Source organism: Esox lucius, chromosome 15, assembly GCF_011004845.1.
Source record: "Esox lucius isolate fEsoLuc1 chromosome 15, fEsoLuc1.pri, whole genome shotgun sequence".
NCBI lineage: Eukaryota > Metazoa > Chordata > Actinopteri > Esociformes > Esocidae > Esox > Esox lucius.
In genome coordinates, this window is record NC_047583.1 from 29640391 (window position 1) to 29654910 (window position 14520).

At 40.8% G+C, this 14520-nt stretch overlaps 1 protein-coding gene across 4 annotated transcripts in view; it reads left to right on the forward strand.

Annotated features, from left to right (window-relative positions):
• Positions 1–10523: 10523 nt before the first annotated feature.
• Positions 10524–14520, forward strand: part of rock2a (rho-associated, coiled-coil containing protein kinase 2a) — a 34938-nt gene continuing 30941 nt past the window's right edge. For all 4 annotated transcript variants that reach the window (XM_010903534.3, XM_010903532.3, XM_010903533.3 and 1 more), the window contains exon 1: positions 10524–11365. In XM_010903534.3, coding sequence (XP_010901836.1) covers positions 11267–11365 — 99 coding nt within the window. In that variant the 5' untranslated portion in view covers positions 10524–11266. The remainder of the gene's footprint in view (positions 11366–14520) is intronic.

Below are 14520 nucleotides of genomic sequence, written 5' to 3' on the forward strand. Positions count from 1 at the left end.
GTATTTAACCGCTGCGTTGTGGAGTCTCCCAGTTTACACAGAAAGAAATTACACTCACAAGGACACAATTAACTTACTATTGGCCTCCTGTGACCCATTAAAGGGCTTTAACCATCTTCAACCGACTGAGGAGTGGAGTAAGAGTGCATCAATATTTATGTTGAGTTTATTCTCCACTGCACATTACAGAAGACCTGAGGTGCCAAAACACTACACCAGCCTGTAAAGCATATAAAGCTACAGTGTGAAATAATGGCAGCTACAGTGTGGCAGCTACTAATTGTAGCTACAGTGTGAAATAATGATACTCAAATGTAGATACAGGAAACACGGTCAAACATTAAATGAGGAATACAATGGACAATGACAAAGATATGGAATTAACATCACATCTTCACTAGGATCATATCTACAAAATGCAGTTGCCCATTATTTTGGCGACCATGGAGGTAAGTAAAAATCTCAGTGACTTTAAGAAAAAATAAATTGCTGGGACATGTTTGGATGGACCTTCAGTGACCAAGACTGCTCATCTTGTTGATGTTTAAAAAATGCTGTGGTTGTATCTCTCACCACATCCCAACCATATTGAAGATTTATGGAAAATTACAAACTGGGGCCTCAGACAGCTTTTTCAAACAACAAATCTCAAAAGTATGAACTTCCTATGGAAGGATTGCTCAAGAAACTTGTATAATCTATGCCAAGATGCATCAACGCAATTTTGACACCTTCTCTATGCTGTTCATTTATGCAGGTTGCCTGTATACAGCCTTCACCAATATAATGGTCTTTAGCGCCACACTATGGCTCTTTCCCGACTGTGCACTAACCACCCAAAAGTAGGACCGGCCCTTCCCAGCATGGAAATGTACAACTTTGAATTGGCCTCCACAACTACATGCACAGCATTGGAAAAAAAGCATTGAGCATGAACCAACACCACAAAACAACAGTAGCAGCAAAGATTTAATAATAATAGCAGCAGCAGAAAATATATAGTAATGCAACAGATGGCTAGATGATATTAAGGTCAGGAGACTGTGATGGCAACTCCAGAACCTTCACCTTTTTCTGCTGTAACCACTGGAGGTTCAACTTGGCCTTGTGCTTAGGGTCACTGTCGTGCTGAAAAGTCCAAGAGCGTCACATGTGCAGCTTTCATGCAGAAGAATGCAAATTTTCTGCCAGTATTTTCTGATAACATGGTGCATTCATCTTGCCATCAATTTTCACAAGATTCTCCGTGCCTTTAGAGCTCACACACCCCCAAAACATCAGTGAGCCACCACCGTGCTTTACAGTGGGGATGATATTCTGTTCACTATAGGCATTGTTGACCCCTCTCCAAACATAGAACTTGTGGTTGTGACCATAAAACTCTATTTTGGTCTTGTTGCTCCAAATTACAGTGTACCAGAAGCTGTTAGGCGTGTCAAGGTGTTGTCAGGCATATTGTAACCAGGCTTTTTTGTGGCATTGGCGCAGTAAAGGCTTCTTTCTGGAAAGTCAACCATGCAGCTCATGGTTATTTTGTGCTCCTTGAAGCAACCACGCCATATTTTTCCAGCGCAGCCTGCATTTCTCCTGAGGTTACCTGTGAGTTTTTCTTTGTATCCCAAACAATTTTTCTGGCAGTTTTGCCTGAAATCTTTCATGGTCTACCTGACCTTGGCTTGGTATCAAAAGATCCCTGAATTTTCACTTAATAAGTGATTGAACAGTACTGACAATTATTGATGCCTATGAGTCCAGGGAGGGTTACAAAGCCATTTCCAAACCATTTGAATTATATCATTTCACTCTCCAACAGATTATTTACACAGAAAAAATAATATTATTGGTTCAACGTAAACATTTTAGAGCAATGATTTGCACAAATAATGATATAATTTAATCAAAGCAAAAAACACTTTGAAAAAATTAACAATGTTTACCTTGACACACAGACATACATTGTATTATCAATGAAATGGTAATATTCTAATTGGAACAATTTGTAAATGTGTATTGAAACAGTGTATATTTTAAATTGGTATATACTCATAATTGGAACAACTTAATATCTGTTTGACATAATTCATACTTATAAGATTTTATGTAATTTATAAGAACCAAAAAAGATTAAGGAAATGATTCACACTTATAATTTATCTGTTGACCCAATCAATCAATTTGGTTCAATCTGAATTTAAGTTCATTCTGTAAAGTGTCATTTGCTTAGAGGAGTTCTACCCCAACCGTTGGCTTCTAGCTCAGTAGCCTACAATAGCTGTTAGTTTGACGTTCACAAAGAAAAGTTGATCATGAAAGTAGGCTACTGAGCTTGAAGCCAACGGTTGGGGTAGAACTCCTCTGGCAGCCGTTCAAACGAAACAAAACAATCATTCAGTTGAATGATAAGACTGAAGGAGTCAATCGTTCACAAGTCTTTACTTAGGCAAAGGCTTGGTGTATGATTTCATGTCTTTATCATAACAGTCAAAAATCAACTACTACTAATTATTTTAGACATACCACGTGTCCAATTATCTGTTACAAAAATGTCTTTATAATGCTACTGTCTTGATCTATTTTTCTTTGTGACTGTAAAACTAACAGCAAATTCCGTGGTTGGGTAGAACTCTGCTGCCAATCGTTGAACGATAAAACTGAACGAGTCAGTCATTCACAAGTCTTTTTGCCAGACCGCGTAAGTGGAGCCAGCCAAGAAGAGCGAATGTCACTTACTGAGTGGGTGAGTGACTGACTGAAGTCCCCCTTGTTAAATAGCATAGTGGTTAGAGAGGAAGACCTATAAACTATAGGTCCCTTGTTCGTTTCTCCTCACAGGCAAACTTAAGTCAAACGTTAGTCAGTTTAACACAGTGCTCATTGGTGTCTAGCGACTGCTGAAACATGTAATTCCGTGGCGTAGTGGTTAAAGACAGTGCCTCTCACGTGGAAGACCTAAGTTTGAATCAATTGAGCGCAACAATGTTTATACATTTTATTTGTGGGCCGCAATAAAACAGTTTCGTGGTTATACAGTATTGTGACTATTTCTGTTAGATTCCACAATTCTCTTGTCTTTTCACTTGATGAAAGTTGAATAAGTTAGTAATCGTCTCCTTTATTGATAGTTATTGTCTCTCATCTCATCTTCATCCGCTTATCCGGTATCGGGTCGTGGGGGCAGCAGCTCCAGCAGGGGACCCTAAACTTCCCTTTCCCGAGCCACATTTGCCAGCTCTGACTGGGGGATCCCGAGGCGTTTCCAGGCTAGTGTCGAAATATAATCTCTCCACCTAGACCTGGGCCTACCCCGGGGTCTCCTCCCAGCTGGACGTGCCTGGAACACCTCCCTATGGAGACGTCCTGGGGGCATCCTTACCAGATGCCCGAACGACCTCAGCTGGCTCCTTTCGATGCAAAGGAGCAGCGGCTCTACTCCGAGTTCTTCACGGATGGCTGAGCTTCTCACCCTATCCCTAAGGGAGAAGCCAGTCACCCTTCTGAGAAAACCCATTTCAGCCGCTTGTACTCGCAATCTTGTTCTTTCGGTCATGACCCAGCCTTGATAGTTATTGTATCAATGTAATTCACGAATGAAAGAAAAAAGTACGTTGTTATGCCATGAAATGAAATAGCTTTGGCAGACTCGCTAGCAATTGTTTAATTCTGTATTACTATTCCAGTAAGTAGATACTGGTAACGCCTATTACTGGCTAATACACTGTTAAAATGGCCAGTGGCAAACGTCATACAGTTCAAAGACTCTATTTGTGGTGGAAGTAAACTTAGTAAGAAATGTTAGTCAGTTTAACTGTATCAATATCATTCAGGAATGGCGAATTAGCTGTTAAAACGGCCAGTGGCAAAATATAATTCTTTCAGGGTAGACACCAGAGGCTGTACTGACACCCATCTAAAGTACAGCTCTCTGATATAGTGGTTAACGACCCGGGTTTGAATCTGGCGAGGGCAACACTCTCTTGCGGACTGCCTGAACTAGGTTGCCTGGTTTCTTGTTAGGCTAAGGCAGCGTCTCTGTGCTTGTTTTCAACTCATCTTTTTAATGACATCAGTAGGGGAGTCCAGGGACAATTTTCCCAATAAATCAAAAAACATTTACACTGGAATGCTATATTTTTTTAAATACAGTCACTCGACTGTTACAACAGTGCCAGTGTACAGGGACGGCTGTATCACATGCCAGGGACCGTTGTAACATGTCTAAAATATACATAATGAATCAATCAAACACTCAAAATGAAAAACATAATTTATCATTCAACTTAGAGACTATTCATGTCTTTTTTCACACTACATGCCATATTATAATGCATGAAAATGATTTAGTGGGTAGGAAACACATCAAAAGTTTTAACATGAAATCAAAGTTTAAGGAAAACATTCCCAATGAGAGAGAGGGGCGGGGACTCACTCTGATGGAATCATTCCCACTCACAGTTGTGGCAAATGGAAAGGTCACTTCCATCTGTGCAGTCCTTTTGTGCCCAGGCATTGCAGGACAAGCACTGGAGCCAGACATCGCTTGACCTGGAGTAGCTGTGCAGGCACGCAATGCCTGCAAAACTGAAACTCCAAACAAACTCCATGAGTGTGGCTTGGGGGCCCAACTTCCTCTAGTGGGACCTGAGCTCACAGCCCAGCACTGTGCAGCTGGCATTCGCTAGTGAAGACAAAGATTTGGTAGGTCTGCCATTGGTGCCCTGTTGTCTTCAAAGACAAGAGCAGGTTCACACTGAGCACATGTGACAGATGTGAAAGAGTCTGGAGACGGCGTGGTGAATGTTATGCTGCCTACAACATCATCCAGTATAACCAATTGACTTGGAAGAAGCTTGGAAGAAGCTTCTGTAATTGACTTGGAAGAAGCCACATCTGGCTGTAGTTGTTCTGCATGATATTTTAAGGATTTGTGGTTGATTGATTTGCTAATTTAGTTGTTTTATGTTCTTGTGTATTCTGTGATGTATGTATGGTTGTACTGCTGCCTGTCTTGGCCAGGACACTCTTGAAAAAGAGATTTTTAATCTCAAATCTTTTCCTGGTTAAAAAAAGGTTAAAAAAATATATTTAAAAAAACCCAGTTTGGTGGTGGGTCAGTGATGGTCTGGGGAGGCATATCCTTGGAGGGTTGCACAGACCTCCACGTGCTAGCCAACGGACCCATCATCAGAACTTACGCTGGTCCAGTGGGCCATGGGTTCCGCATGGTGCAGGACAATGCCTAGCCTCATGTGTCCAGAGTGTGTAGGCACTTCCTGGATAACAAAGGAATTGATGCCATTGACTGGCCCTCATGTTCCCCAGACCTGAATCCAATTGAAATTCCTCTGGGACGTTATTTATTGGTGTATCCAACGCGGCCAAATAACGCCAAAGACTGTCCAGGAGCTCACTGATGCCCTGATCCAGGTCTGGGAGAGCGTCCCCTAGGACACCATCCGCCGTCTCAGAAGCAGGCCCAGACATTGTCGGGAGTGCATTGTGGGGGCCTTTGGGGTTTTAAAATATAAATGAAAGTTCAGGGACAGTTGTAATAAGGCGTTACAACTGTCCCAGTATCACCAGACTTGTTTTAACCTCATGTGTACCAGTTGGACTGCTAGCTTTACACGTTTATCCTCTATTTTTAGTTTACAAAACAGTGATTCTAATCATATTTGTTTGGATTCCTAGATATTTGATCTCAGGACAGTATCCAAAAAATACATCTGATAGAAAAGATACATTTTGACCTCAAAAAACACTTTTGCTGGTAACTTTCTCTGGGAGTTTCAAATGTCACTCCTTTTTTGTAAGAAGACAATATAAATGAACATATTCAGAGTGTAATCACTCTAGCTTGTTTCTGATTGTAGGAATTCAAGATATTACAACCGTCCCATGGTCTCCCCTAATCAACAAACTATATTAATTATTATAGTCTGTGTTCATTTATCAGCTATAAACATGTCTTTATGATGTTCCTGCCCTGATCTTTTTTTCTCTGCGAATGTACACAGATGTTGATCAGAGAACTGAGATGGAGGACCGGGTATGAAGCCGGTGATCATGTTGTAAAAATCCACTGTCAAACGTTCAAATGAGCGATATAATTGAACGAGTCACTAGAAAAAAGTCATTAAAAAGATTTGTACAAATGAACAAATCGTTTGCAAACTGCACATCACTACCATTTACAGTCCTGAAGCATCCACCTAGTAGGGGTGTATGATACCACAATTGTTGGGTTTGATCCAATACCAAGTCATATAGGGCCAGAGCCACCAGTATCGATACCAATACTGATACTTTTTTTTATTATTATAAGTGGCTTATGTACTTTCATGTAGGGGAGAGCTTCATCCAGAGCCGATCCAGAGCATCCCAAACATGCTCAATGGTTGACATGTCCGGTGAGTATGCTGGCCATGCAAGAACTGGGATGTTTTCAGCTTCCAGGAATTGTGTACAGATCCTTGGGGCCATGCATTATCATGCTGCAACATGAGGTGATGGTCGTGGATGAATGGCACAACAATGGGCCTCAGGATCTTGTCACGGTATCTCTGTGCATTCAAAATGCCATCAATAAAATGCACCTGTGTCTGTTGTCAATACACCGCACCTGCCCATACCATAACCCCACCGCCACCATGGGCCACTCAATCCACAACGCTGACATCAGCAAACCGCTCACCCACACAACGCCATTTGACCCTGTCTGCCATCTGCCCTGTACAGTGAAAACCGGGATTCATCCGTGAAGAGAACACTTCTCCAAAGTGCCTGACGCCATCGAATGTGAATATTTGACCACTCAAGTCGCTTACGACGAAGAACTGCAGTCAGGTCGAGACCCTGATGAGGACGACGAGCATGCAGATCAGCTTCTCTGAGATGGTTTCTGACAGTTTGTGCAGAAATTATTTGGTTCTGCAAACCAATTGTTGCAGCAGCTGTCTGGGTGGCTGGTCTCAGACGATCTTGGAAGTGAAGATGCTGGATGTGGAGGTCCTGGGCAGGTGTGGTTACACGTGTTCTGCGGTTGTGAGGCCGGTTGGATGTACTGCCAAATTCTCTGAAACGCCTTTGGAAACGGCTTATGGTAGAGAAATTAACATTCAATTCACAGAAAACAGCTCTGGTGGACATTCCTGCAGTCAACATGCCAATTGCACGCTCCCTCCAAACATGCGACATCTGTGGCATTGTGCTGTGTGATGGAACTGCACATTTTAGAGTGGCCTTTTATTGTGGCCAGCCTAAGGCACACCTGTGCAATAATCATGCTGTCTAATCAGCATCTTGATATGCCACACCTGTGCGGTTATCTTGGCAAAGGAGAAGTGCTCACTAACACAGATTTAGACAGATTTGTGAACAATATTGGAGAGAAATAGGCCTTTTGTGCACATGGAGAAATTCTTAGATCTTTGAGTTCAGCTCATGATAAATGGGGGCAAAAACAAAAGTGTTGCGTTTATAATTTTGCTCAGTGTAAGTAATTTTGATACGTTTCAATGGGCTGAATATTCTATTTGAATGTTTGAATATAGTCTTTATGTCACAAGATGCTCCTCTTTCGTTCAGCCATGACATTCATGCATGCAATAAATGTAGGCCTATAGGTTGGATTGGCGGTTGGCACCGGTAATCAGGGTGCACGCTGTGGTGCCCATTGCATGCCCGACGCGTATGTTTGTTGTTTGAGTACACTGACACGAGCAACAGCAGTGGAGCTGGAGAAGCACTTAAGATGTGTTCACGACAGCGGAACTTTGTTTGCACAGAGTAACAGTACTACTCTTTGATGAAATGGGTAAAACTTAGAAGAGAAAAACTGAAACTGGTATTGATCCTATTGACGCTAGAATTGATCTTCAAAAACAAGACGTAGGCCTAGTATCTGTAGTATCGATATTTTGGGATCGGTCTGCCCACCACTACCACCTAGTGTGCACCTAAATAATTCATAATATTTACCTAATGTAAATGCATGGGATTTTCAGCAAGTACATTTTTTGGGTTCTAACAGAACCCGTTCTAGGTGTAAATGGCCAACCACTTTCGATACCCCTCAACGAATACGCTGCATGAGAGGGGGCCCAAAAGGCAACAGGATTCTAAATATTACCAGTTGGACTCCAGCTGAGAGACTAGCCAACTAATATAACATAGTGTCACCCACAACACACACTCAAAACAACTGAATGAGCAGGGAATTGCTTAACGGACAAGACCAGGTAAACTACATAATCTAAAACAAGCATCTCTGTAATGGATGGATGAACCGCTTGACGGTTGAATTAGGTTACACAAACTTGGCCAACATAGGAGGTCAGGAAATAAGAAGCGCTGCTCTCAAAAGATAATATCAGGAAATTACTGACATTTGCCAGACAACACCTGGGTAATGACCAAAACTACTGGAACAATGTGCTCTGGACAGATGAGTCAAAAGTGGAACAGCTTGGCCGTAATGCCAGACACCACATTTGGCGAAAACAAAACACTGCCTTAGAACAGAGGAACATCATACCAACCATAAAGCATGGAGGCAGTGGCATTATGGTTTGGGGCTGCTTTGCTGCCTCAGGGCCTGGCCAACTTGTCATCATTGAGTCAACCATGGATTCCATATTGTACCATAGAATTCTTGAGGAAAAAAGCTGAAGCTGGACTGAACAGAGACCTAGCAACAGGACGCACAAGCATAACTACAACAGAATGTCTCAATAAGAAGTAACAAGTAATAAAAATTAACTTTTGAAGGATGCCTTGTTCAGGAGCAAGAAATAAATTCTGGATTTAACTTTAGGTTAAATGTGGTTGATATGGGTTTCGATTGAGCCACATGACAAAGTGTATAGGTATTGACATACTCATAACTCTGAACCATTCAGGGTGAGGATGTTTGGGATGCAAGCAGGTTGAGGTAGGCTTTGATTGAAGAGAAAACATAATTTTGGGTGTATTAAGAAATGGGTGGAGTTAAAATAAGACATGTTATTGGATGTTATTAGTATAGCTATTTTGTAGGATGAATAGCATAGTACTCAGTTAGGGGATAGTGTTTTTTTAGCGTAAAGATGGATGAGGGAGTTAACAAAAGCAAGCACATTATTGAAGTTGAAATGGGTAAACTCATCCCTCTAGCGTCTACAAGAAGAATAGCAGAAACAATATATTTTCAGATAGAGCTGCTAAGGCTATCTAATAACAATAATGCTAGAACAATTTGGTTAGGAACTTTTTATTGCCTGTCCTGCCAGTGGTATAATGTTAACCAAACAAATAAAAACGTTTTGTATAGCCACGTATCCTAGGGTATAGTAAACAAAGTGATCCATCTTTGTCCAAATTGAGCGCCAATGGCTTCATGAAACATGACGAAAAAAGGTGGATGACTGTTATGGAGTTAAATTGAGCTCAAATGTATTGACCGTAAGAATTTTTTTTACAGAAATATTTTTTGTAATAAAAATAACAGCGAGTTAAAAAACTGAATTCAATCGTATGAAAAAATAGATTCCAGCATTATAAAAGTGTATGCTCAACTCATTAAATAGATTTTAGCGTCTGATCTTAAAATTTCAACACGATCTTAAAAGTTCGCTTCAGCTTAAGATTTCTTCCCACCTTCGTTCGAGTCATCTTTTCTCAAAACCAAGTGTTTGAGCCTCTATTGGCGGGGCTTTATCTGGGTATGGAATTATCAATATTAGCCTTTCCATGCATTGCTTTCCCAATATGTTTTTAACAGCTATTCAAATCCATAAATGACTGAATACATAGCTATTATTCACATGGTTGTTTGGATGAGAAACGTGATTTTGCGGAGCCCTAACGAGTTTTGATGTAGCCTAATTGACTTTTTCTAAACATGCAACATTCCACAAATGCATATAAACACTTACAGTTATTACAATCTACTCAAATCCTGATAATTGTTCCAATAAACCCTCTTAATATGTGCGATTTAGTTGTGGAAATAATGTTTCAATCATTTTAATCATTAGGCTAGTGAGTATGAAGAACAATTGGAAACATTTAGCAGAGGGATCTGAACATACTGATGGTTGTCCATGGTGCAGCGTCAAGAGATGGGAAGTATTCAGTTCTGCTACAAATCTGCAGCAAAACGTTTCGTTTTTTGTAAAACGTTTTGTAACGTAAGAACCAGTTTACTTTAAACTGCGCTAAACACCGTTGATTTTCCATTTTGTTAATTAACTGCAGTTATAATTCAGTCGAGTATCTCTCAAAACGTGGCTGATATTAGGTAGAAAGAACTCCACTTGAAGTAATGGAATCAAAGCATTACATGTGATTTAATACTTATTCCAAAGGCGTTGCAGACTGTATGGAAAACATCTTGAAAAATATAGTACAAGATCCGATGCGGAACTACACATCACTCACGAGCGTTCGGAGTAAACGGTTTATGTTTCAAAGGAAACGTTTTGAAACCGGAAGCGCGACATGAATACATCCTACGCTAGACCGAGCTAGACTTGAGAAGACAGAGAAGGCTTATGGGTAAATGAGGCGGCGGTGTCTGCATGTTGATGAGGGAGGAGAGATAGCTCTGGAAGTGGAGTACGTACGTATGAGGGAGGAATCCACCATTCCGATAAACCTTAGTTTTTTGGTCTTGCAAGGATAAACACCGAAATAGTTTTACAGTACATGGAAGGTGAAGAGCAGTTCTGGTAGTATAGCCTATCGTTTTTCACACCGTTCATCGTGCAAGGACGAAAGACATTCTAGTTTGGCACTCACACACTCAATGTAATTTGAGAGTTTCTAAACGTTGGATTTTGAACACTGGTCTGTTTTGGAAACACATTTTTGAAATTGAAGCAAAGCACTTCAGAGCGCCCAAAAAGAGAAGAGAAGGGGAGGGGGGCAAAGAAAACGCCCTGTTGCTGATACTTCTCACAATTCAAACTTAATCGCCGTGTGGATCACAGAAAACATTACTATGGAGTACGAGTACTATACATTTGTATCTTGATTTGCTTGAAACAAAATATTGGCCATACTAACTGGGAAGTTTGCATAGCCGCGCTTCTCTTTACGGTGGATTATAATTTTTTCCTTCATTGTGGACAGTGCAATTCCGAGCCGATTTCAGAGGGCGGCGAGTCGGAGGCTGCTAGGCCCACGGCCATTGCCCAAGAAAAAAAAAAGACTTTTACCCATGTAAACCCGGAGTTCTCATACGGCTCGTTTTATATGTAAAAGGAACGGGCATTAATCAATCGCAAACATGTCGCTCGGTGCAGAGAGAAGGATGGAAAACCGGTTGAAAAAGCTGGAGTCCATGATCAAAGATCCAAGATCTGCGATAAACTTGGAAAGTTTACTCGTAAGTCTGCTAATATTTTATTAATTATTAATAGGGCCCACGCTCTTTCCCTAGCGCACTTTGAAACAACCAACACCATACCTTACATTGTAGCTCTAACTTTATTACATCAACAGGCTGTGTCATTCTTCATTCTGCACGTTTCGACATTGTAGACGAATCATATCCCAACTGGCCAAGGTTTAGCTGACTTCCTACCACCAATTTATGCTGATTCTTGTCATTAACATGTACTTGAGAAATTCGACTCTAGGCCCGTTTGACTATCTTTTATGTTAAAATTAGAAGCCCGTGTCGTTACGTTTTTCAGCACCATGTGTAGGCCCAGTTCCGTGACAATGTCTGGGCTATGGTATAGTAGTGTGCACCGCTTTTCAGATGACAGGTAGTTGAGGTTTCACATGAATTGTTTAACAAAAAGTTGTAATCCAGATAGAGCAAATAGCCTATACATGCCCAACCCTAGGCACGATGTAGACCATACATGATACCTTTTGTAGTTTTAAGCTACATTTCCAATGGGGATCGTTTGCTGATTAGGAAGACGGCTTGTTGATTGTTGATCACTTAACATTCTATGCTGATGTCTGGGCGACGTCTTGACGATGTGCTAACGCTATCAAGACTACTCCCCTTTCAATTTTGACAAGTAATCTAAAGTTGTGCGTGCTTATTGGGAATATACAGCCAGGAGTTAGTTGATCTTTGCGTTTTATATTGACGTAAGGGCATATGATGCAGCAGACAAAACAGCATTAAGCTAAGGCTATCTGCATTAAGTCTGTCTGAAGATTAGGCAGATTAGTGGGAAATGTGCATTGAATTCCTGTAGGATACTTTCATGAAACGTTTCTTCCGCTTTAAGCGATCTTACGCCTGGACACTGTCCAGCTTGGCACCATGCCTGACGGTTACCAACGCCATGTCAGGCACGCGCTTGTGTAGGCTATAGACATTAACTACCAAAGAGAGGGCTGGGTTATCGTTCAAAGCTAAGTGTTTAAAAGGAAAATAAGAACGTATGAGTTACCCTGAGAGGCCTAGGTTAGTGCTTTGCAATTTCGGATGACCCTCGTCTGTTCAATTAAGATCTCAAACCATTCTTCATATATAAATGAAACGGGTGTAGGCTGACAATGAAATGCACATTTTTAGGCCTTTTACCACTGATTGACAGCATATAGAAAATGGAAACGCACTGAATATTCAATAATGAATAACCTTAAACCTATTAGGAACTTTAGGCCTTATAAAGAATGTTCCTGCAGTCACCATTGTGACTGTCAAGCTGTTTTCTATAGCTGAATTCAACTTTTTAAGTGCCAGCTGATTTAACAATCTGTCTGTTGAAAGAATATATCATTTATATGCAGGTAATGAATTTAAGCTATAAAACTGTTCATTTGCTGGGAATGAGTAGGATATAGATAACAAAAGCTGATGCCTGTTCTAGACTGAAGTTGAGTGGGAAGCATGTGTGGGATTGAACAAGCTGTATCCTCTAGCCCTCTCTCCTCCCAAGCCATTTTTAGCCTCTTACTGTTATCGCCTGCAAAGGAGTTGCTACAGAGGACAAGCATCATGCATTGCATTGGTGCATTCTGACCGGTTTCTGTATGCTGTGACCATCAGCACCAATCTCCCGGTATACCCACAATTTAGTTTATTTTTTAATTTTTTTAAATTTAATTTGCTAATGGACATTATGCACCTAGTCATTGACAACCATTAACACCTATAAAAGCTGCTTAAATACAGTTATCCCAGACAAGACTTACTGCTTCAGCAGAACAATGCATGGGTGATTTTATGTCCTTTCTGTAAACATTTTCTTCCTCCTACTATTCTTTTTTGCACTCAATGCTTTGTATGAGAATAGGCCTAAACATGTCCCTTGGTTGTTTTTGGGCAGTCCTGCCGAAGAATATTAAGGAATAGTAAGCTCCTCTTATCACACCGCCATCCTTGATGTGGTCTCATTCAGTGTGCAGGGCTACCACTTTAAATAGGCGAATTATACAATGGAATGCAACCTGGAAACTGTCAGTTAACTGCCATGATTTTACTATAGAACTGAACAGTGTGAATGTGAATGACCTGATGGACTGTTTGGTTTGTAAGCAATGAAATAGAGTACATATTAATTAGCATCCAGCTAAATTAGGTGTGCCCTTTATCCAGTTAGAAAAGTGGAAACTAGAGAAACACAGAGAGGAGTGTGTAAGCTTTGTTTTAACGGATGCTGACCTGTCGAATACTGCAGAATCCTCCCTGAGTTCTTCACTGCAGGAGTGAGATGGCATTCATTTTGCTGTGTCAGAATGTGAACTGGATCAGATGGCTGCCTTTAAATGTGCAGCTGAGCGTGTGGGGGTGTGTTCCCTAAAGGCCTAGGGGCAGGTAACCAGTCGGTCATCAGGATCCAATCTGCAGTGTTGGCTGGTTTTTCTTCTCTCACTTTTGCACTTCAAATGCAAATTCAAAAATGATGCACTTTGAAAGCCAATTTTTTTAACAATTTCAGTCAATGTTATACACTGTTTATTATCACTGATGTACAGCTACAAGATGACATCATACCCTGTGAATGAGCCACATTTGTCTGTTGTCAACATGGTTCTTTGCAGAAAACACACCTGAATGCATTCTTGACACATCTCTGTATGTTGCAATTGAAAGCCTAAAATGGTCTATAGACCTCAGAAGTGAAGATTTACATGCACAGATTTGCAAGGGTGTTGATAGATTTTTAGAGCAATGGACTTCTTGGTACCCTCAATGGTCCCATTATCATTTTAAGGGATGATAGCAGAGCATTAGAGAGTTGACCTTTGGCTGAAACAGAAAACTAGATAGCACTTCAGCTTCCCATCTCCATTTGAAATAATCTGATTTAATATAAATATGCCCTGTCTAAAATTATTATACAGCTCCAGGAAAAATTAAGAAACCACTGCACCTTTTTCTTTCCTTTCCAAAAAAGTCAAAAAGGAAGCTTTTGAGGGAGGAACAGAAGCGTTCAATTAGCAGTGGTCTTTTAATTTTAACCCTTCTGTTCAAGAGACCACTGCTAATTGAACGCTTCTGTTCCTCCCTCAAAACCTTCCTTTTTGACTCTTTTGGAAAGGAAAGAAAAAGGTGCAGTGGTCTCTTAA